The sequence below is a fragment of the Trachemys scripta genome, chromosome 6, assembly GCF_013100865.1.
Source record: "Trachemys scripta elegans isolate TJP31775 chromosome 6, CAS_Tse_1.0, whole genome shotgun sequence".
Lineage (NCBI taxonomy): Eukaryota > Metazoa > Chordata > Testudines > Emydidae > Trachemys > Trachemys scripta.
In genome coordinates this window covers 33949102-33971181 of record NC_048303.1, presented here as the reverse complement: position 1 = coordinate 33971181, position 22080 = coordinate 33949102, and the positions used below count along the sequence as shown (strand labels likewise).

Sequence of the window (22080 nt, the reverse complement as noted above, 5' to 3'; positions counted from 1 at the left end):
ATGCTGGGAGGTGTGTGTTTGAAACCGGGAGTATCTTGGAGTATTGGAAGAAAACTGGGACAGGTAGTGGAATGGGAACTGTTGAGTGGCCACAAGAGAAGCCATGGATATGAGGAGTTGATGGGAGGAAATGAGTTCAGAAGGTAATATTGAGACCAGAACTTGTATGGGAGGAAGAAAGATCCAGGGGTAGGCCATAGAATGGTTCAACCTAGAGCAAGGGGGTTCGTGGATTTGGGAAGAAACAATGAGTAGAAAGACATGGGTATATAAAATACCTTAACAAAAAAGAAGATGGATTGTACAGACTTAACTGTTCCTTTTATTAAGACACACATCCTACATTAAATAATAACAACAAAGGAGGTTTCTTGTTTCTGAAGAAATAGAAGCAGTTAGGCTGTGTCTAGTGCTATTCCCTTCAGGAGTGGAAAGCAAAGAGGGTGAAATTTACTCCTGTGCAGAGGTCCAGCACCAAGGCTGATGTGTCACTTAAGCTGTTTTGTGTCATGTGTAGGCCTCGTTCTGGCCCCCTGCTGTGGGGTGAATTCCACCTATAATGCACATGGGCTTCCCAAGCTGTGCATAAAGGCGAAGGTGCATTATACTGTGCCAATCCATGCTGGTGCCTACAAGTCAAAAGTACTGAGAGCAAGACAGTCTGCATCCACATCTTTAGAAATATTAGTGTCAGGCAACCTGTTAACCACCAGCTCCTTCCCCTACCCTCAAAAATAATTAAATTGCAAAATTAGAGAAGCAAATGTGAGATGAAACATTATTGCCATTTAAAGTTTCTAAGCTATCATTGACATTATTATTTAAAAAAATACTATTTTAAAGCTTATTTCTTATTCTGCACCCAGCACCATGGTATCTGAGTGTCTGATAGTTACCCTGCGAATTCCAGGATGATGAGCAATAAACAGGTAAGACGCCTATTCCCTTTCCACAGAAAAGTTTAATAGATACAGGCCTCGTGGTTTGCTTTAAAGAGCTATTTTCTTTTGTCTGTATCTTTGCCAACAACCTTGTCCTTCTTTGGCTTGAGTATTTCTCAAAGGCTTAATGCTAAGATAGCAACTTGGTCTCACCCAGGTTATTTATTGTGCCTGTTTTCTGTGCCTCCATTGGAGAAGTGGCCAAATCTTGCTCCTGTCAGTAGCAAAAATTCTACTGAATTCAGTAGGAGCCATATTAGGCTCATAGTTTGTGAAGCTCAGACTTCAGAGTGAAGAATGTTACTGGCAGGATACTCAACTACTATGAGTGTCACATTACAACATACCGTTGGTCAAAACTGAAGTCAATTTTTAGACCACTTTAATAACTGCAAGGAATTAAACAAGCACCAGCGGGCAGGGGGAGGCACCTCACCACATCAGAAAATTTCATGAATATAGTCTCTTGAATATTTATTGTAATCTCAAAATTAATACCCCAAACAAAAATAAACAAAACAAAATCCACCTGTTATACACAAATCACATACAAACAGAATACCCAATGGAATACACACAGTCTTTACTTCCACATAGAATTAAAACTCTGCACATGGATAAAATTTGTACTTCACATCCAGACAAGAGCTCCTGTGGACATATGTTGAAGAGTCCCAACATTTGTCACCCAGCAGTATTTTAAACTCACATTTTTAGAACCACAGTCACTATATTGTAGTGGTAGTTAGAGGCGGAGGAAGAGTTGAATCCTAACCACCTCACAAATATATTCTAAGCAGGTACTCCAACATCTCTTTAAGAACAGTTCAGCAAGTAAAGTTAGTATGGGGAGCTAGAACAGCTACATGTTTTCAAAGTAGGCATTTGGGTTTGCTTTTTATGTACTCATACATGTATGGGGACAGTAAAAATGCCAGGTAAAATTACCTGTCATGGTGACAAACCCTTGAAACCCTTGGGCAGTCAGGTCACTTAACAGCAATAGTAAAATATAGGCAATGCAACTTCAGTCTGTATATTTCTGTTTCATTGGTATCTTAACCTTACTGTGTCTGGTCCTTGGCTACAGGGATGTTTTTATTTTTTCTTTCATTCTGCAGTTCCCAAATTTCCCCTATCACACAATTTCATTTTCATGCAATTTTGCATAATTTGGCTGGTGATTTCGCAACAGAAGAAGGTATAAAACACAGGGAAGCATTTGGGACAGATGCTTAGCCTTTGATAGGATTGTCCTGTAATGTTTAATGTGATCTGACTGCTTTGCTTGTTCTCTAGCACTATTCGATGACATGGCAGAGGCAAAAGAAAGCAGAGCTATTGGTGTCCTGCATTATTTGGCTATTGCCTCTTTTTGATGAGAGCTAGCTATGACATATGCTAAAACAGCCTTGTAAAATTGTCATGACAATGTATCAGACCAAGGCACAAAATCTACTCGTGTGCCTTTTACCATGATGCTAATGGGAAAAAATGAATGTGATATTAGTAACCCATCAAAAAATGTTACTCACCTTGGCCCTGATTTAGTAGTTCATCCTTATTCAGTAACGGCCCACTGAAGTGAGGGCATGTTCCTCTAGACAACCAGCATATTGTACAAGAGGGATGCAGCAGAAGTTAATTAACAGCATTAACTTCTGCTCAGAGGTTTGCAGTCACAATAGGGGACCCACTGGCAGTACAGCAATCAAGTGCCTACAGTGAAGCATGTGTTTATATGCTTTACTGAATAAGGATGGACTTAAGCAGGTGTTTAAATGTGCTGCCTCATTTGAGGTCCTTGAGTGAATGGATGAGTACAACTGTGCAAGGCTAAAGTAAAAGGAAAAAATGATTTCATGTCTTCTCCTAATCTCTGGGCAAGAAACTGTGCCAAATTCTGCTCTCACTTACACTGCTGATGGGTGCCAATGGAATTACTCAAAATTTTCAGCAGTCTAAGAGAGCAGAATTTGGCCTAGAATGTACCTTCTGTCTTACTTCAGTATCTGATTTAAAGTTAAAAATAGAAGCAGCAGAATGGGGTCAGTAAGGGTTAACATTTTGCTTAACATTTTCCAATGTGGTCCAAACACATTGGACATGAGATGCAAGCTCCTTCAAAAAACAAACTGTGAACTCAAGACACCAAACAGAAGATGCTAAGTACATTTCAACATGGTTGGAGACTCCTATTTAATATTCTAGGCTAAGTGTAATCATGAATGAACCATGCAATTATATATTTTTTTTAAAAAGTGGCCACATGATATTATGCTGTACAGGCAGACAGAGCATGTAATTGACTCTTCAGATAAAAAAAATGAAGGCTTTTCCTTAAGAGCTGAGTTCCAAGATAATCTCTTTTTCTGTTTCCAGAGAACATGCTTCTAAAATATTATGTGGGGGTTTTCTTTAGAAATGGCTAAAGGTATCTTTTGACTGAAAAAAGGTCTTCCCACTACTAGTGATATAACACAATCATTTTTTTTAAAAGGACATTCACAATTCTAAAAGTAAAATTGACATGCACTTGCAGTAAAGATACGGACGTCTGTTACTGTTGACTCATATATGAAAAATAGTTTAAATGAATTAAGAATAGATTATTCTTACACTACACTGATAAAGTATTTACTGTATAAATTTCACTACTAGACTCTTACAGCTACTAGACATCCTTTAAATAAGCCACACAGCCATCATCAACACCATATCACACATACATGACACTTCTCCCTTTCATACGGATTTATATACACTGAGTAAGTCATTAAATATTGCACTTATTGGCCCATGTTCCCTCAGTTCAGAGGTGTTCAAAAATAGAAAACAAATCTATTTTTATAACATTTTTCATGCAACATTTAAGACATTTCAGTTCCACAAACACTAGTAAATAGTTTACACATTCTGACAGTCCAACTGAACCACAACACGGCTGACATTACCAACAATATATTAAACGGGATTACAGCACAAACAGTTTTCATTTAACACTAATTTGCAGGTACATGTCAGGATTACTCAAGTAAATTCATTACTGGAAGTGGTGAGCAATCCCTAACGTTTGTTTCCACATGTTATGCAAGAGCATGAAATTGTCAGAAGATTCAGACGTGGTCTCTGCCTTCCCCCAAAACAGGTGTCTGTGTACAAGTGATGTGCCATCTGCTTCTGCCGTCACCATGACCAGTAATCCTATGGCCTGTGGATTTAACCCAAGCAGCTTCTAGTGACAATGAGAATTTCTGGGTAAGGTCCACTGCAATAATAACAATAAAAACACTGTGCTGAAAATGAACAAATGCCTGTGCAAACTGAACCGGTGTTTAGGATATATTTGTTTGTGTGTGAAAATTCTACACGTGCAGTAAAAATCTTTGCTCGGATGAACATTAAAGAAAAAATAAACAAAGTAAATAAATAAAAAAGCTTAACAGACACGGTGAAATGAATTTACTTGACCCATTTAATGACGAAACCTATTACATACTCAGACTATTCAGATGAGTTGCCTTTTGAATGGAGCCTTTACAAGTAGTGAACCTTGAAGAAACCAAGTTCCAATCGGTATTAAGAAAACCCCACTCATGGATCAGATCCTCAGCTGGTGTACACACAGCATAGTTCCATTGGTTGAAGTGACACTCTGCTGATTTACACAAGCTGAGGATTGGGCCCTGTGGAGCCAAAGCATTAATGGTGCAACTCCACTCGAGTTACACCCAAGAGGAATTTGATCCATTTGCTGTATATCAAGTCTGTCTATGAAATGGGTCGAGGAATCTTTCATAACATTCAAGCAACAGAGCAGTCATTTAGTTGTTGCCATTGAAAAGTGACAATAACAAACCATGCTACTGAAAAATGAAACCTGTAATTTTTTTTAAATGGAAAGCATCACTGGTTTCTCTGCTATTGAAGAAACAATGGCAGCACTAGACATAACATTTAGAATGCCATGCATTTCTTAGCAAAAGACAATTAAAACTCAAGCAATTCTGAAAGTTAGGATCAAACTCCAGCAGTGTTTGCACCATAAAATAGCACTTCATTCTTAAAATAAAAAAGGTGCAGGCAGTACAGCTGGACATACAGAGCTGAGCAGACTGGGAAGAAAACCTAATCTTTCAGACTGATGCTCTGGAAAGGCCACATAGATCTAGTTGCTCAGGTAGTTTCTCTATGCATTACATTAAGTATAAGCACAAAGGAACAAACAGTTCCAGGTAACAGTCACGCACATTGCAATTCAGAAAGAGAATGAGTTGGGTTTATATATATATATATATGTGTGTGTGTGGAGAGAGAGACAGCGAGAGAGAGAGAAAAAAAGACAGGCCAGTTCATATGTATTTCAGACACCAAACAAATCGGTCTAAATAAACAAAATGAAATACAAACAGTTACAAGTTAATTGATCTGTAAGGACAGGCACATTTATCACATTTGAAAATGAACTTTTGTCAGAATTAAGACCGTGCAATTGCAGTTTCAACTCAAAAAGGCTTGCAAGCCATTTTGATCAATCCCATCGGTTCATGCATTTGAATACTGCAGGGCCCAGTCTCTTACATTTGTTCCACTTGTTTCCATTTGGAACGCTGAGTGACAGCTTGCCCATGCACTGAGAAAGACACTGTGACTCCATGACAAAGATGGCGTATTACCCATGCATGCAATTACTGTAGCACTAGTGTTATTCTTGGTTGGCACTTTGGAAGGGTTGTTTCGTGCAGTAGTTCAGCTGGCCCCATGGGGCTCAGACCCTAGGCAATGGGGGTTTTGTCCACTTCAAGGTCTATTCTCCCATTAAACTGTGATAGAGGAGAAGGGTTTTTTCCCCCTCCTGCTAACAGCCATTAAATCGAGGTAATAAATTACAGTAATAATAATATAGTATTTTACCCAGACAAATCCCCTCCAGAGCCCTCAATGAGAAATAAGACTCCAAAGCTCAAATTCCACACACCCCTCCATTGTACATGCAGACTGAGTAGTTACATAGTCTGTGCCACAGTGAACATAAAGCCATTAAATGGCAAGCTTCTCTTTAAAATTCAGTGCTGGTGATGGACTGAAAACCTTGGAGGCTGATGTGCAATCTGTATCCATAGAAGAGATAGTACTGGCAGAGGCAGAGAAAGCTTTCACTGCACTGCCCGGCCTCAGAAATGGGCCTAAGCCCTGACCTCTGGGTGTGAGAAGGTCAATGAGTTACCATGGGCCATTCAGTTCCCTACTTCTCTGCTGAGACTAGCAACAAAGGTACAAATTAGTGATGATTGGTCCTGTATTTTATGATGTGGCCACCAGGAACTGGACTGAGACTAGGCAGCTAGTTTTTCAAAATTTGGCCCCAAGTATCCAGATTAACAATGCTGCTGATTAAAAGTTTTTAAAATACTTTTTGTGACTATTAGTAGTCATGACCCTCGAATTGGCTTTGTGTGGCTGGACCTCTGCACCTATACAACCCTCTCCTGAAGTCCTGGAGCACCCCACAAAGTCATTGATCACACATGGATCTGACTGATCCCTGCTCCTATCTTCTCCACCTTCTCCAGTTTGGATGTTTTTTCTAGCAGCTATGCTCTAGGAATTACTTTGGGGAAGTTCTATAGCAGGTATTATAGAGGAAATCAAACTAAATGATCACAGTGGTTCTTTCTGACTTTGGAATCTATGCATTAATTTTTTGCTCTACAGCTTCTATTCTCTACCCTTCTACCAAGTCATCGTCATCAAGCATGCATAGTCTACTGAGGACCATGGTGCCAGCCAGAGTGACCACTGTTGATGGCATCGCACCAGGCATTATGTAGTGAAGTTCCCAGGGCTGGTTCAGTTGAGCGGTTGAATATTTCCCTTCAAGGCTCTTTTCCGTAAAAAAATAAAAAAAAAAAGAGCGGCGGGGCGGGGAGCGGGGGAAGAGAGGGCAGTTCTATAACATCAAAATTTTCTGGGAAAGCATCTGCTTTCCTTAAAATGTTTTTATTTTTTATTGGAAAACCAATAAAAATCTTTGGCCAAAATACTTCTATCCTCAGAGTACCTTGGAATGCATAGCCACAGCTGGAGGAGTACAGCTACCAAGCTGGGAGGGAGGGCCAGGAAGAGTAGTGACTGGCATGCCATGTGGATGCCAAGAGCTAGGCAAATTGGCTCTGCTTGATTACACTTTCTCTTCCCTACTAATCTGTACACAACAGGGATAAATGTAGGGCAGTGAATAGCCAACATTTCCCTTTCCTCAGGTTTTTCCATGGTACCAAATGATGTGGCTCATTTTTCACTAAGAAAAACAGTGTAGGTGCTAGGTTTCAGAGTAGGTGCTAGCTAGCAGTGTTAACAGATATGTTTAAGATCCTAGTGTAGCCAAGCCAAGTTATAGTTTTAACACAAGTTTACACTCGGGTTTACCTCAACCAACTAATGTGTTAATCTTGTCTGCACTAGGATTTTAACATACAATAGTTACAATGTTAGATAAAATGTCTTAACTACACCTTTTTTCGTAGTGTAGACATGGCCTTAGTGTGTTTGATGAGATTATATAAATTACCTTAGGAAAAAGGTATAGGTATTGCCTTACTGTCAGGTAATGAATGCATTAGCAGTTGCTCTAACTCATTTTCTTGTTTTTCTTCCCTTTTTTCTGTTATGTCTAGCTTGAGAAATGTCATCCTGGTACTAAAGCTGATCTAATAAGAACAATAAAAAGTTAATGTTGCATCAGTGATGTCATTAATTGAGGAATATCACTGTGACCCAGATAAGCCAACGGTGCAAAGTGCTACCAATTAGTAGAGCGAGAGCTTATTAACATGGTGAGAAATGACTATTTTTTAAAATGCTTTAAAAAAAAATTGTGGACATTCTGCTATCTTCACTGCCTTTCGTGGATTTTCGAAGTGATTGACATGGTCTAGTGGAAGAACTCAGTGGAGGACTTTTTATTTCTCTCTGAATTTTCCAAAAACGTTGCAAATTTCAGACTGTCCTGTCACAAGAAAACCCTCAGCAAGATATGTCTAGACCAAACTATTTTTCAAATTTAATGGCTCCATTTCTGTCCCACACAAACAAGTCCTGCTGACTTCAATAGGAGTGGCACTTCTGAGGAGAGAAATGGGCCTTTGCAGTCAATACAGAGGAGATTCTCTCAGACTATAAAATTAATATATAGTCACCATTTTCAAGAATGAAACATGAAATTCCTAAAGGCCAAAATAATGCAACCTCCAGAACAATATAAGTAGGTTATTTTTGGTTATGAATAACTATACAGAACAGATTTGGCTCTGCTGGGGTAATATCAAGAACTGTAGCATATTCATTATCTAAAGCAGGTAACTTAAAGAAGAACGACATTTCACAACTCTCTTCTATATTAGTATTGTAGTGAATTAGCTTGTGGATGGAACTAGAACACAGCCAGCCCCTGTCCTGCCAGCAGCTAACAGAATTTTTCCTTATATTGAGGGGTAGGAGCCTGTGTTTTCGGTTAGGCCGCTGCTGCCATTCTGAATTTCGAAGTGGCCATGATGTGTGGTGTAGAGGTAACTGTGAATTTCAGTGGTGGACATGGATTTGCCACAGCATTACCTTCAGGGAAGTGTGCCTCAGACAAATTATCTGGACAAGGCAGGGAATAGTATATTCGGGTAATATTTTAAAATAGATTTTTCAGTCAAGGAAAATTTAAATGGCATCAGAAAGTTTATGCCTAAATACCTTGATCATTACACCAAGAAGTAAATGGTATAATTTGAAATTGATTAAGTTAAAGTCAGTTGTAGATGACCTGTGTTCTGAGGTCACAGAACCAGCTGAAGTAAGTGTAATGCACTCAGGATAAAAAGAAAAGACAGACAATTAGCCATCCACATGCAAAGGCCAGATGCTGAGAAATGGGCAGTCCTTACAAATTGCACACATTGTACCAGCCATTGACATAAAATAAACACATTGTCCCCAAATAAATTAAAAAGACAGTATAAATAAAGGCTTATAGACCATCTGTAAATACTCTGTTGGCAATAGAACACACTGGAGCCGCCTCTGTTGATAACTGTATTAACAGCCACAGTTGGGTTGCTGTGGAGGAGGGGTGTCCTTTAGCCTTGTGTTCTGTTTTCCAGCAGCGATGGCAGGATCTGTCTCCAGACTTTCTGACATTTTGTCGCAGATGATATCTACGAGCCGCTCGAATGTCTGCTTGACATTTATGTTGTCCTTGGCACTTGTTTCAAAAAATTCAAAACCTGGTAAAATAAAGAAAACACACGCTGGTCATTACACATTCTTAGATCCTTCGGTAACTATTAACTTCTCCTGAGGAAGGGAAAAAGCAGAGAGAGAAAGGTGGGCAGGGCACAAGAAAAAGAAACAGCACATGCAAAATAGTGATATTATAAAGAGTATGAGCTAAATTTTGACCACTGTTGCCTGGGTTTCAATCCAGAGTAACCACACAAAAGTCATTTGATTTACACCAAAGTAGTTGAAATCATCATTTGACCCAATCTGATCTCTTCTGCAAATCATATTCAAAGGTGATTTCATCATAGTTGATTTTGTGCTATGCTAAAATTGAGAGCAGTATCATTTTAATAATGACACATATCATGGGACTACATCCGGCTCTTGTGAGGGGAATAACTCAGTTACTCTTGGTCTTTTTCCAGCTCTAATTACTATGTTCCCATACGCATTGCACTGGTAATGGGCACTGCCGTTGGGCCACTACTGCTGATGCCAGAACAGATGACTGAAATTGGAAGGAACCAAGAAGAAAGAAAACAAATCAAGAAAGGCTTTTTTCCAGTTTGTTACGTAATCTGTGGATGGAAAACAAGTTTTGATGCAAAAATATTTCTAAGGTTAAGTTGTTTTCCTTCAAAAATTGTGGGTGGGTACTGTAACCCTCTCATCCCACTGTGCCACCACTAAAGTAACACTATCATCCATGCGGCAGAGTGCATACACTGAAATTCTTTAATAGAGCAAGCTGTCATGAGCATGTTCCTCTTTGACATCTTTACCTTCAAGACCCTCTCCAGCGCTGGTTCCCAGTGTAGCTGGAAGTAACCTGCTGGTCTGCCTGCCACTTTACTGGGTCCACACTATCTGCTGGATGGTCCCATTCTCTCACCTGCCTGACCTCTCTCCTCCCTTCCCACTTTTCCCCTCTGCTCCAGCTTTCCCCCCACCCCAGTTACCACACTAGTCACCTGACTGTCCTTCATCAATTCACCAGCCTTTCTTTCCCTGATTTCCCCCTTTCCAATTCCTGAACTGGAATGAAGTGGTTCACAAAACAACTAAATTCTCTGGTAATATTATAAAAGTTAATTGGCATTCACAAAGCATTCTTCGTCTTTTTGATTCACCTTGGTTAATGACATACACCTATCTTTGTGTTTTGCTGTTAGAAACCCAATAACAAAATGTCTGTCATCTTACTCTTAATTAGTATCAAGATTAATAGCTACCGAAAGGAAAGTACTTGGAGTTCTGGAAGAAAATTTAAAACAACATTCAAGTTATGTTTTGAAATATTTATGTTCATGTTGCCCTTACACTGCTCTGGGGCAGTGTAAAGTAGATGGATTTTTTTCATACCGTGTATTTTCTAATCAGTGGGTTAGTCTTTTTTTTTTTTTTTAATAAAAGGTTACATTTAAAACAGCAACTCTAATAACTTAGTATTACTTGTTGAATACACCAACTAAACAGGATAATATGCACATTCAGGCCATTAGTAATTGCTCTGGGCAGTCAGCTTTAGCCTGGAGTGATGTCCCAGCATATGCTATACTGGCAATATCACTGCAATTTATTGTACAACAATGGAGGATCCAGGCTGTCTATAAGGGTAAGATGAGTCTATATTTTTCCACTGACTGATTGTACATTTGGTCTGGAATTGCTGGGACAAATTCTTCCCTCCTGTACAGCAGTGTAAATCTAGAGTAATTCTACTGCCATCACTGAACTTACTCCAGTTTTATGACAGTGCAAATAGAATCAGAATCTTGCCCAGGACTGGACTTTGTCCCAAGCGCTTTGGGACAAGGACGGCTATTTCATCTGTTTGGACAGTGCCTAGCAAAATGGGGCCCTGACCTAGTTGAGGCTTCTAAGCATTACCATAATACACAACAATTAATTCATATAAAACACTTATGATTATTATAGTTGAACACTTGTATCATCTGCTTTCTTAGCCTATAAGATCCTCAGTGGAGAGACCAAGTTTTATATGACACTAAATACAATGTAAGTGCTCAGCAAATCATTCTTACTAATCATGTCAATGGCCAGTGTATTGTTTTCAATGCTTAGATTTGTAAATCATTTCTCCCCCCCCCACACACACATGCCTAACTAAGTCAAAGACAGAGGTGATGCTGCTGGAAGAATCTAAAGGGGCTGATATTTTCACCTTTCATAATTTAGGGTTGCTTTTGAATTCCCAGTTGGCACTTTGATTTTCAGGTTGCTTCAGTAGACAAAAGTCCCTTTTCCCCCCCATCTGGATCTGGTAAGATGATGGTGACCATTTCTTCTATGCAGACACAGCCACTGTTCTCCTTACTTTTGGTACCTCCAGCTTGGATTATGCAAGGTGCTCTATGTGGGGCTAGCTTCGAAGGTCAGTTGGTTGGTGATGTGAGCCACAGAGAACATGTTCATTTACTTCGGGATGCAATTATAGTGTTTGTCTTTGTACAACAAGCAATCTGGTTTGGATTCTGGCTACAGGAGAATCTGCCCCTCTCCATGGACAGCTAAGATCAGATGGCCCACATTTACAGATGGTACCTAGATTTGAGTACCTGAGGCTGGAGTTAGGATGTTTCCTGTGGTGGGCCCTTGGCTCTGTAGTTCACTTCGCCTGCTGGATTATCAGAGCCCAAGCCTGATGTTAACCTCTGGGTTACAAAGGGTGTCTACACTGCAATTAGACACCCAGGGCTGCCCCGTGCCAGCTGACTTGGGCTCACCGGGCTCAGGCTAAAGGGCTGTTTAACTGTGGTGTAGACGTTCAGGCTCAGGCTGGAGCCTGGGCTCTAGGACCCTGTGAGGTGTGATGGTCCCAGAGCTCAGGCTGCAGCCCAAGCCCATCTCTTTACTTAGGCTTTTGCCTGAGGCCAAAGGGGAGTTAAAGGTGATAAATAGTTTAAAGGAGGATGAGAATCTTAAAATAACGACATTGGACAACAAGTTGTTCCATGCCCTGAGACTGCCTTTGTAGTCAGTTAAAACAATGAATAAATAGGAAGAGGTGGATTTCAGACAGTGCTTCACTGATATTATTCTTGGTTTTTCTTTTTATAAAAGCACCTTGACACCATCAGTGTTTTCCTCCCATTCATGGTGAACAGCTTCTTCATTTCCTGGATCTATATACAAATATTGGTCACCTCAACTTCGGCTTTCCTGCTCCTTTTTTCAATCTTGAGTGTGTTGATATTTACTCTGTCTTCCAAACTCAGTGCTATTCATTTTAGCCCCTTGTCTGCATGTTTGCCTGCTTTCCATGTTGCAGAATCTGCTGTTTTACTTCTTCTGGATTCTGGCAGCTGAAGCTGTTTCTCTTTTCAACCATGTTAGCAGATCCCTTTACAAGGCAATCCAAGCAGTTTGGGGAGGTCTATGTGCATCTGAAATTCTGTTTCACAGATGGCCACTTACTGCCAAGGCTGATTAATACAACAGAGATAGGAAACCTTAATGGTACTGGGATTTTGTTAGCAACTAATAGGCATGGCTGAGCTCAGGGTTCACTGGACAATTTTTCGAATATTTAACATAAGTAACAAACTCTCAACATAGACTTTTCCAGTTATACAAGCAACCAGCACAGGCCTTATTTGACAGAAAGTGAACATCTGCTGTCTCTTATGCTCTATTAGCCCCAAAAAGTAGCTGCAACTGTATATTTTAGGATACTGAGCACAGCTGAAGATATCATGATAATGGTAAAAAAAGCTTGTTTGCAGAATCAGCATTGGATGCTGTGGGTTATGTTCAAGGAAGTAAAGGGTTTGTAGTAAGTTGCTTAGCATCAGCACTATGATTGCATTAGTGCTCTGGCCCATTGATCGAAGACAGTGGTTTTCAACCTGTGGTCCACGGACCACTGGTGGTCCGCAGACTATGTCTACGGGTTCTGCAAAAGATGACTATGAAAATAAAAGTTTCAGATCCCAGAAAAAGCATTCTGTTTGATCAATCAAAAGTATGCAAATACCCCCAACTACAGGTCAAAACCTGGACGTGCTGTCATTACCATAGAAGACCTTTTCTCACACTGCATCAAATGCTGTGCTGAACACATGCAACATTTATAGCTGAATTCTGTTCAGTCAATTTTCAGTCTAAGATGTCTATGGTAGGGGTCCATGAACCACAGGTTGAATTTCCAAAGGGGTCTGCACCTCTATTTGAAATTTTTTAGGGGTCCGCAAATTAAAAAAGGTTGAAAATCACTGATCTAAGACAGCTGACTCCCAGCAAGTCTATTAAACCAAGGCAACTTTAAAACAGTAAAAGAGAAAATAAGCAAGGAAAAGATTTTAATTAAATAACACTGTAGTGAAACAGCATAACTTAACATAAAATATCACCTCAAGGTGCCAAGCATGGTTGTTGATTCAGCTATCACATTACATTAGGAAGTTTAGAATGTCTTTAATATATTCTGCTCTCCGCTACACTGGCTACATCTATTGGAACTAGCGTTTAACCAGGACTGGCTGACATAATGCCGGACACAATATGTCCTCGTCTACAGACTGCAAAGTCATAGTCTGTATCACATTTAGTTAACTGTACTACTCACATCTCTGTTCTAACACAGGAACATTTTGTAGTAACAAAAGGCCTCCATTTAATACTCATGCCACTGCAATCTGTTCTAACTTATATTTATGAATGGCACTGTGCTTTGCATGAGTTAGAGCATGTTATAATTAGTCTTGTCTCAAGGTGACAAAGGCATTTTATGGACAACTGAGTCAGGGTCCATTATCAAAAGAAAATGTCATGCTCTTCTAGCCAAATGCAGATAAAAAAAGCCTGTTTGAATATTATTTGTCACCTAAGGATCCAGAAATAGACCACGTACTAACATGATAGAATTCTGTAATGGAGACAAAACCTATCTGTGATACTGCCACTGTTGAGATCAGCAGAGTTGTTTGGGCTGACGCGTCCTGGGTTAGATGAAAAGGAACTGATGACAGGCTGTCCACTGTGAAGACCCCTTAAATTTAGAATTCACTCCATCCCTGGTCTGCTTAGCCCAGATTGGTTAACTTTTGGGTACACGGCCAAGCCCAAGATTGTCCCCAGGCATATGGAAAGGGGATGGGTGGATGAGCTGAAATATATTGGGAAATAATGTATTAAGGATTTCTTGGCAGGCATATGATCTATTAATGGCAGTTCAGTAATTACTGTAAGAACAATCTATGATGACTATTCTGAATATTTTAAATTTATATAAGGTGCCTAGTACTGAGAGAGATGTCTCTAAAGCCTAAATTATTTAAATCTCTAGGAGTGAGGTTAGATATGTGACCCAGTCTTGAGTTTATTAATAGTGTAGGTTATGTAAACTGAGGGGTATCGTGTAGTGCACTGGAATTTAGCCATACAACTTCCATAATATCAATGAGAGATGTGTAGCTAAACCTTCATGCATTGGTTTAAATATTTCCCCTTCTTTCTTAAAAGCATCAAGACCACAATAAAAGGCACTGTATAAATAAATCATGCCTTAGGAGCTTGTTTAATTTCTGATCTCCAAACAATTACTTAGCTTGTAGCTGGGTTACTTGTTTACTTACTTGTTTAGCTAGGGTAACACAACCATTTCCTTGTTCCGAAATAGAGTGGAAAGAAAGATAGAAAGGTGGCACTACTATTGTGTATATGTGACTCTAAGAGCATCTCTGTGTCAGAAGGCAAGGGGATCCCTGGTATGTAGCAGTGAGTTCCAGATGGCCTGACCAGCTCAGTGCACCCCAACTCATTATTGTTATAATCTGTATCTAAAAGGTGTCATGTAATTTGTCACTAGAAAACTAATAACTCACTGATTATTAATATTCTTGTGTGATTTATGTACAGTCAATCCACAAAGGATTATGCAGATGTGTTCGAATTATAACTTTTAAACCAGGCATGTCAGGGGGAGTTGATTTTTCTTTAGACAAAGGGAAGAGGCCAAAACCTCCAACTAGGTGTGGCCAAATTCAATGAGCTATTCATTTGTATGGGAGGTTGTTGGAAGACATCATTTGCATTGTACAAATCACCAGGCGGGGGAAGACAGCATGGCATCCACACCCAGCAGGAAAAAGGCACTTTCTATGGGAATACATTTCAAAGATTTACTGAACTATAAAGAGAGGGGGGAGTGAATCCCTATGTTATCCTGCACCTGAGAAGACCAGGAAAACCAGCACCTTGAACTCTGTGGGGATCCTGGCTAAAAGCTAGTCAGTCATTGCAGGAAAAAGAAGATTGGTTAGGAAGCTAGCTTGAACAAAGAATGTAGCTTGTTAAGTTAGGTCTTAGCCATTAGACAGTGTCTTTTTATTGTTTGTTTGTAATCCTTTCTGTCTTTATCCCTTAGGTTTGAAATGAGTTCAGGTATCTCTCTAGGGCCCTACCAAATTCACGGCTGTGAAAAACGTGTCATGGACCGTGAAATCTGTAGTGGAGACCAGATTTCACAGAGCTGGGCAGCTGGAGAGCAGCAGCTGCAGGCCGGGAGCCCAGCTCTGAAAGTAGTGCCGCCACCAGTAGTAGCACAGAAGTGAGGGTGGCATGGTATGGGAGGAGGTCATCACTTTTGGGGGAGACAGGGCCAGCCTTACGGGTGGGCAAGTGGGCAACCACCCAGGGCCCTGTGGTCAGGGGGGTTCAGTGGTCGCCCCCGCACACACATGCAGCCCATCAAGGCCCCTTTAACTCCTGAGCGCTGGGCCTGGAGCTAGGGAGGAGCAGGGCTGGGGGCTCCCCAGCCAGGGTCTCTTACTGTGCACTGGGCTCTACCTGCTAGTCTGGATGGGCTGGGGAGGGAGGGACAGGATTTCCTCTTCCCCTGCAACAGGCCACTCCTGGGGCCAGGTCAGACCTACCTCTGGGAACCTCCCCCGGCTGCAGGAAGCTCCGTGGCTGCTGGCTGGGAGCCCAGCTCTAAAGGCAGCATCGTCACCAGCCACAGCATAGAAATGAGGGTCGCATGGTGTGGTATTGCCACCTTACTTCTGCATTGCTGCTGGTGGTGGCACTGCCTTCAGAGCTGGGCGCCTGGCCAGTAGCTGCCCTCCGGCTGTCCAGCTCTGAAGGCAGCAGCACAGAAGTAAGGGTGGCAATACCGCAAACCCTACAATAGCCTTGCAAACCTGACCCACAACTCCATTTTAGGTCGAGACCCACCACACTTACAATACTGTGAAATTTCAGATTTAAATATCTGAAATCGTGAAATTTAAGATTTGTAAAATCCTATTACTGTGAAATTTACCAAAACGGACCGTGAATTTGGTAGATATCTCTTTTGATGAAATCAATTTGTTTTACTTTGTATCTGAACTAACCTAGTGCACTGATTAAAGGGAAGGATGCATTGAACCCAGATAACAGGCTGCTTTGTGTTGTCTCTTCAAAAGAGCAACATATTTAATAACCTCTGTAAATGTTCCAGGAGAGGGTTAAACACTCCAGGGCAAATGGTTTGGGGAAAATTCAGGACTGGGAGGGTGTTGGAGTCACCCTACAAAGAGTAGCTGGGCAGTGGAAGCCAGGATGTGACCTGCATATTTGTAGGCTGGCTGTAGGTGTCAGGGCTGTGAGCCACAGCAGCATAGTATTGAAGACACCAGAGTTGCAGGTGGTCTGAGCTGAACCCCAAACATCACAGTATATTTCCTCACTTGCTGGAAGCTTTCAACGTTCTCTGGCAGTCTCGAGCAATGGATGACTGTTCAGCTCAGTTAGGAAGTGGGTGGAAAAGAAGATCGTCTACAGTTTCAGTACTATGTGCTGGAACTTAGCTGCAAGGTTTGCTGTACAACCCTGGGCACTCCTGAGCATTGGGCCATTGGTAACCCATTAAAATAATTAATCTTTACACAGTTACTACTGTCTGCCTTGCGGGAAGTTAAAGAAGGAAGCCATTCCAAATAGCCTGGTCTGTTTGGAGGCCAGATTCTGATCTCAGCTATACTGGTATAAAATCAGGAGCCACTCCAACGATTTCAGGGGAGTTACTCCATATTTACATTGGTGTAAATAAGGGTACATCTACACTACAGCGGGGAGTCGATTTAAGATACGCAAATTCAGCTACATGAATAGTGTAGCTGAATTCGACGTATTGCAGCCGACTTACCCCGTTGTGAGGACGGCGGCAAAATCGACTTCTGCCGCTTTTTGTCGGCGGCGCTTACTACCACCTCTGCTGGTGGAGTTAGAGCGCCGATTTGGGGATCGATTGTCGCGTCCCAACGGGACGCGATAAATCGATCCCCGAGAGGTCGATTTCTACCCGCTGATTCAGGCAGGTAGTATAGACCAGACCTAAGACTACAGTGGTATAGAAAAGCAGCATACCACTACAAACCAGCTCTACCACCTCCCTTGATCCCTTGGGTAGTGTGGGAGCACTGCTTGTGTTACTCTCAATCCACCTTTCTGCTCCTTTTCCCATGAAGCAAACAGGCAAAGCTGAAAACTGAGTACCAGTTAGAGGGGTGCCTCATTCTCTGCTTAGCACGCCACAAAAGCGTTCTTTTGTTAGCTGCTCCTTTCCCTATGTCCATGTACTTCAGGCAGAACAAGGAGGGCTGATGAAAGGGAGGGGAGTTGATGTGTGGTGAAGAAGCAAGAAGAGAAGGAGGAGAGGAAAAAGGACTGGAACATGAAGGGTTGAGAAAGGACACAATTTGGGAGAATGAAGCTGAAAGCACCTGGAAAGTTGGGGGTGGAGTGGGGTTCAGAGAAAAGAAGACAGTGATTGGGTGGGTCAGAGGTAGGACAGGAAAATTAGGGAGGAAAATATAGAGCAAGCAAAAAAGAAGGGTATAAGCTGTAGACTGTAAATGAGGCAATGATGTGGGTGGATAAAATACCTTGAATTAGAGGAGCAGCAATGGGAGGAAACAGAGTGATACAGAGCAAAGGGGAGACAAAAGGGGGCAGAATGCATCAGAGCTGGGGATGAGAGAACAGAGAAATTGGACCAAATTATATTCTGTTGCACTCAGCAATAATGCTATCAAAAACAAAATGGCTGCCTTGTTTCCACAGAAAATGTGAATTTTCACATAATTTTTAAGGCAGATGCCATCTTTATACAAAAAATTAGATCACTTACATTCAGAAATTGGCCCATTTTTGCTAGAAAAGTGTGTGGGGAGGTCCCTGAACGAAAGGTTTCAAGAAGTGCAAATTCAGTCCCATTTGTTTTTCATTTCACTATGAATATTTTGCAGACATCTGTACCCCAGACCTCTCCTCCCCTGCTGATTCATGCTTGAAATATTTCATTAGGTGGGCCCAGAGACACTGCACTTCCGAATGTCAGATCTATCTGCTTTGATCCCTTGTTCGGTGTCTTTCCATTGCTGCTTGTTAACACAGAGAAAAGATTTTTCTGTGTGAGCAGGTGTCTGCAGTGAGGCAGCTCCCTTGTGATCATAAAGACAGCAGAGGCTCACGGAACACCCTGTTCCCACCACCTGTGATGTTCTGCACAGCAGAAGTGGAAGAGACAATGCAGAGTGGAGCACGACATGACAAAGCCCGAGAGCAAGCAGGGTGGAGGAAGCTGAATGGAACAGAAGCTGATACAACTGAAGAAGCCTCTAATGTCAAAAGTGCTGCCTGGGTGAGAATGTTGTGTTTGGATGATACATCAGGATGCTCTTTCTCTTTCTGTCCCCCTCCTCCATTTCTCTCTGTCTCCTTTCCCTTTGCTGCCCCCTTACACCTCTTGGTGACTCTCCCTGTTCTCCTTCAAGGCTGCCAAACCTGTAGCTGCAACAAGGTGCCACACCCGTGTCAGCCCCATCAGGTGGGCATGCTAGTGTGATGTTTGTTACTCAGGCTCCAGGGCAGTGTGCTGTGTAATATGAGCTGCTTCCTACTGACAGAGCTCTGGCATGGTAACTACTAGAGGTGCTAGCAGAACTGAGCTCTCTTCTCACTTTATTATACCCTGGCTAGGGCAAGCTTCAGGTTCTCCCCTCTTCCTGTTTAAGAGGAAACCTCCATGCACTCTTTCCTTACCACTCTCCATAAATGCATCAACCAGCTCTGGACACAATCCTATAGGAGGAGGGTGGGAAAAGGAAATAATTCCCCATTTCTCAGCTGATATGACACAGCACTTTTGGAGGTGGGGCTGTCAGAAGGAAAAGTCACACGCTGGACCTTGGGCCTTGCAGCCTTGGGGACCCAAAGTCCAGATGTACTGGCCCTTTTCCCCTTTAGCTTCCCTGTAATTTTCAGAGGGTTAGGATGTGGTAAATATCTCTCTCTGCCCTGCTGGTTCCAATCAGCAACATGTTTATTTTTCATTATATTTAAAACTAGGTATGAGCAGCTGGAATCCTCATTAAAAAACGTGGGACTCAGGAGCTGTGAGTACATTGTGTGAGTACAGGCAAGCACAGATTTACCACGATTGTAAAGCCATGCAAATGCTGGCCCTGAGACATATAAACAACCTGAGCAGCTGCCTTCTCTCCCTTATCCCCCTTATGCCTTTACTGATTTTGCAGAGACTCGTTAGGATGCTCATTAACTTGTTTACCAAAAAAGAAGGGAGGAGGAGAGAGGAGGAAATGGCAAGCAAAGAGTTTATAGAAAGGGGCAAAACAGTCTCTAGGGGTTTGTCTTTGTGAGAAAATAAGTAGAGCCCTGTACGGATACAAAATTTGTATCTGCATCCGATCAGCGATCCACAAACATGGTCCACGCATATAAAGCAGATTTGCAGGGCTCTACCAATAAGATTGGGTTAGAACATGAGCTTAAGGAGTTATGCTAAGTATCATGATGTTGAACACAACTCTGCAGTCAGTGTAGATGGGAACAAGTGGTGTTTAACACATCAGCTCATCAGGAGCAACTCTATGGTTTCAGTAATGTTTGCCCACAACCAACTGATGTGATGTTAAACACAGCTCATCCCTGGCTACACTGGCTGCAATGTGGTGCTTTATTAAAATGACTTCTCATGGTTGTGTCCTATCCCAAGTTAACGTTCTAGTGAAGACAAGCCAGTGGTCTGTCACAGCTCTTTGTTGGGGGTCTGCAGAATAAAATATTTTGAGGAGTAGCGGGGGATTGGAGAGGTGGGTCTGTGAGAGGCTTGATCTCTTATGAAGCAGTGCACAACAGACAAAGCTTTAGAGCCAGTGGGACAGAATCATTTAAAAGTGGTGGAGTGATTATCATCACCCTTCAATGGGTCACCTATCCTGAAACAGGGTCAGGGAGCTGATTACAACGTGCTTTTGTTTTATAGTGCACATGGGGCCTACACTAGCTGAACCATGCTAAAGACTAGGACAGGTCCAAGGGTTTAGATAAATTTAGGGACAAGAGTTAAAATACCATTAGATCCCCTATACATTAGACTGCACTGACATTGAGTCAGGGAACAGCTGTGCTGTAAGCAGCATCCTTCACATGGCAGCCATTGTAATGTAGGTTAATGCTAATGCTAATCCCTCCCTTATGGTGGCCAATTTAAAAAAAATAAATAAAGGGGTTATACCTGGTTATACCAGCATGCACAGGTTTGGGGTGTAGCTATCTAGTGAACCCCTCCTTCTCTGCGCTCTCAGCACAGATGCTTTCCAGAGATATTCTGGTTGCACTGATTTTGGTTGTGGTTTTGGGTGATCTTTGGAAAGTTTAAATACATTTAAGGAACACCTCACGACTAGGCCTGAACAAAAATGTCCTCTGCTTATCAGAGACATTCAGCAACCAAAGTTCCAGGTTCTGCTTTTCATCAAATGACTTTCATATAACCAGGGGCGGCTCTATGTTTTTTGCCGCCCCAAGCACGGCAGTCAGGTGGCCTTCGGTGGCATGCCTGCGGGCAGTCCGCGGTCACGCAGATTCGGCGGCGTTTCTGTGGGTGATCTGCCGGTCCCGTGCCTTCGGCGTACCCACCACCAAATTACCACTGAAACTGCGGGACTGACAGACAACCCGCAGGCACGCCGCCGAAAGCCGCCTGACTGCTGCCCTCACAGCGACTGGTACGCCACCCCCCACGGCTTGCCGCCCCAGACACGCGCTTGCTGCACTGGTGCCTGGAGCCGCCCCTGCATATAACACAGGTCTCTGAGTCCATAAAAGTAATGACAGCCTGACAAGTCTCTCCTCCAGAAAATCATCATGTAGACAGGTGCTTTGAAGATTTTTAATCATGTTGGCAACGCCCAGTGTGTGTTGTGACTAAACGGTGTGACTAAAGAGTACTGCAGCGCTCTCCAGTGCTGGCAATCTGGCTCCTTGCACAGGCATGACATTAACACTTAAAAATCATTAAAAGAGGCATGCAACAGAGTTCATGCACAACCCAATTAATTTCTGTGACACCGCTACCTTGGGGGAGCGTCCTGTAACCCCCATATTCCTCATTTATATATAATTGTGATATTGCATATAAAGCATGCCATGTGAGGTATCAGGGGAAAGGTATGATCTGCTGAAAGTCACTGTTCTATCGAAATATGTATATAAGCTATGAGAACTGTATTGTATGCATGTCACTAAAATATGCTGTGGGTTTGGGAAGCTCCCAGAGACTAGCTCTCCGGAGACAATGCCAAGGAAAGTAACCAACATCTGGTGTCAAATAACCATTAACAGCCATTGTCCAGCAAGGGAACTACAATTCAATTACTCACCTGCATAAGGCCACAATGAGAGAATTGCTCAACCTTGCCTGGGGACTCAGCAATGCCCACCAGATATGCCTGAACTTGTGTTCTCCAAGCACATGGGTCTGTGGATATAAAACTGAACACAGGGGCCCCATGCTTGGCCTTTCTCCTTTCCCCACCTATGCTGCAAGCAACAAAGA

The 22080-nt window shown here is 42.1% G+C and overlaps 1 protein-coding gene across 2 annotated transcripts in view; it reads right to left on the bottom strand.

The window, feature by feature from the left end:
* Positions 1-1394: 1394 nt before the first annotated feature.
* The window catches only part of RAB3C (RAB3C, member RAS oncogene family), a 216727-nt gene continuing 196041 nt past the window's right edge, over positions 1395-22080 (bottom strand). For both annotated transcript variants that reach the window (XM_034774077.1, XM_034774076.1), the window contains exon 5: positions 1395-9214. In XM_034774077.1, coding sequence (XP_034629968.1) covers positions 9027-9214 — 188 coding nt within the window. In that variant the 3' untranslated portion in view covers positions 1395-9026. The remainder of the gene's footprint in view (positions 9215-22080) is intronic.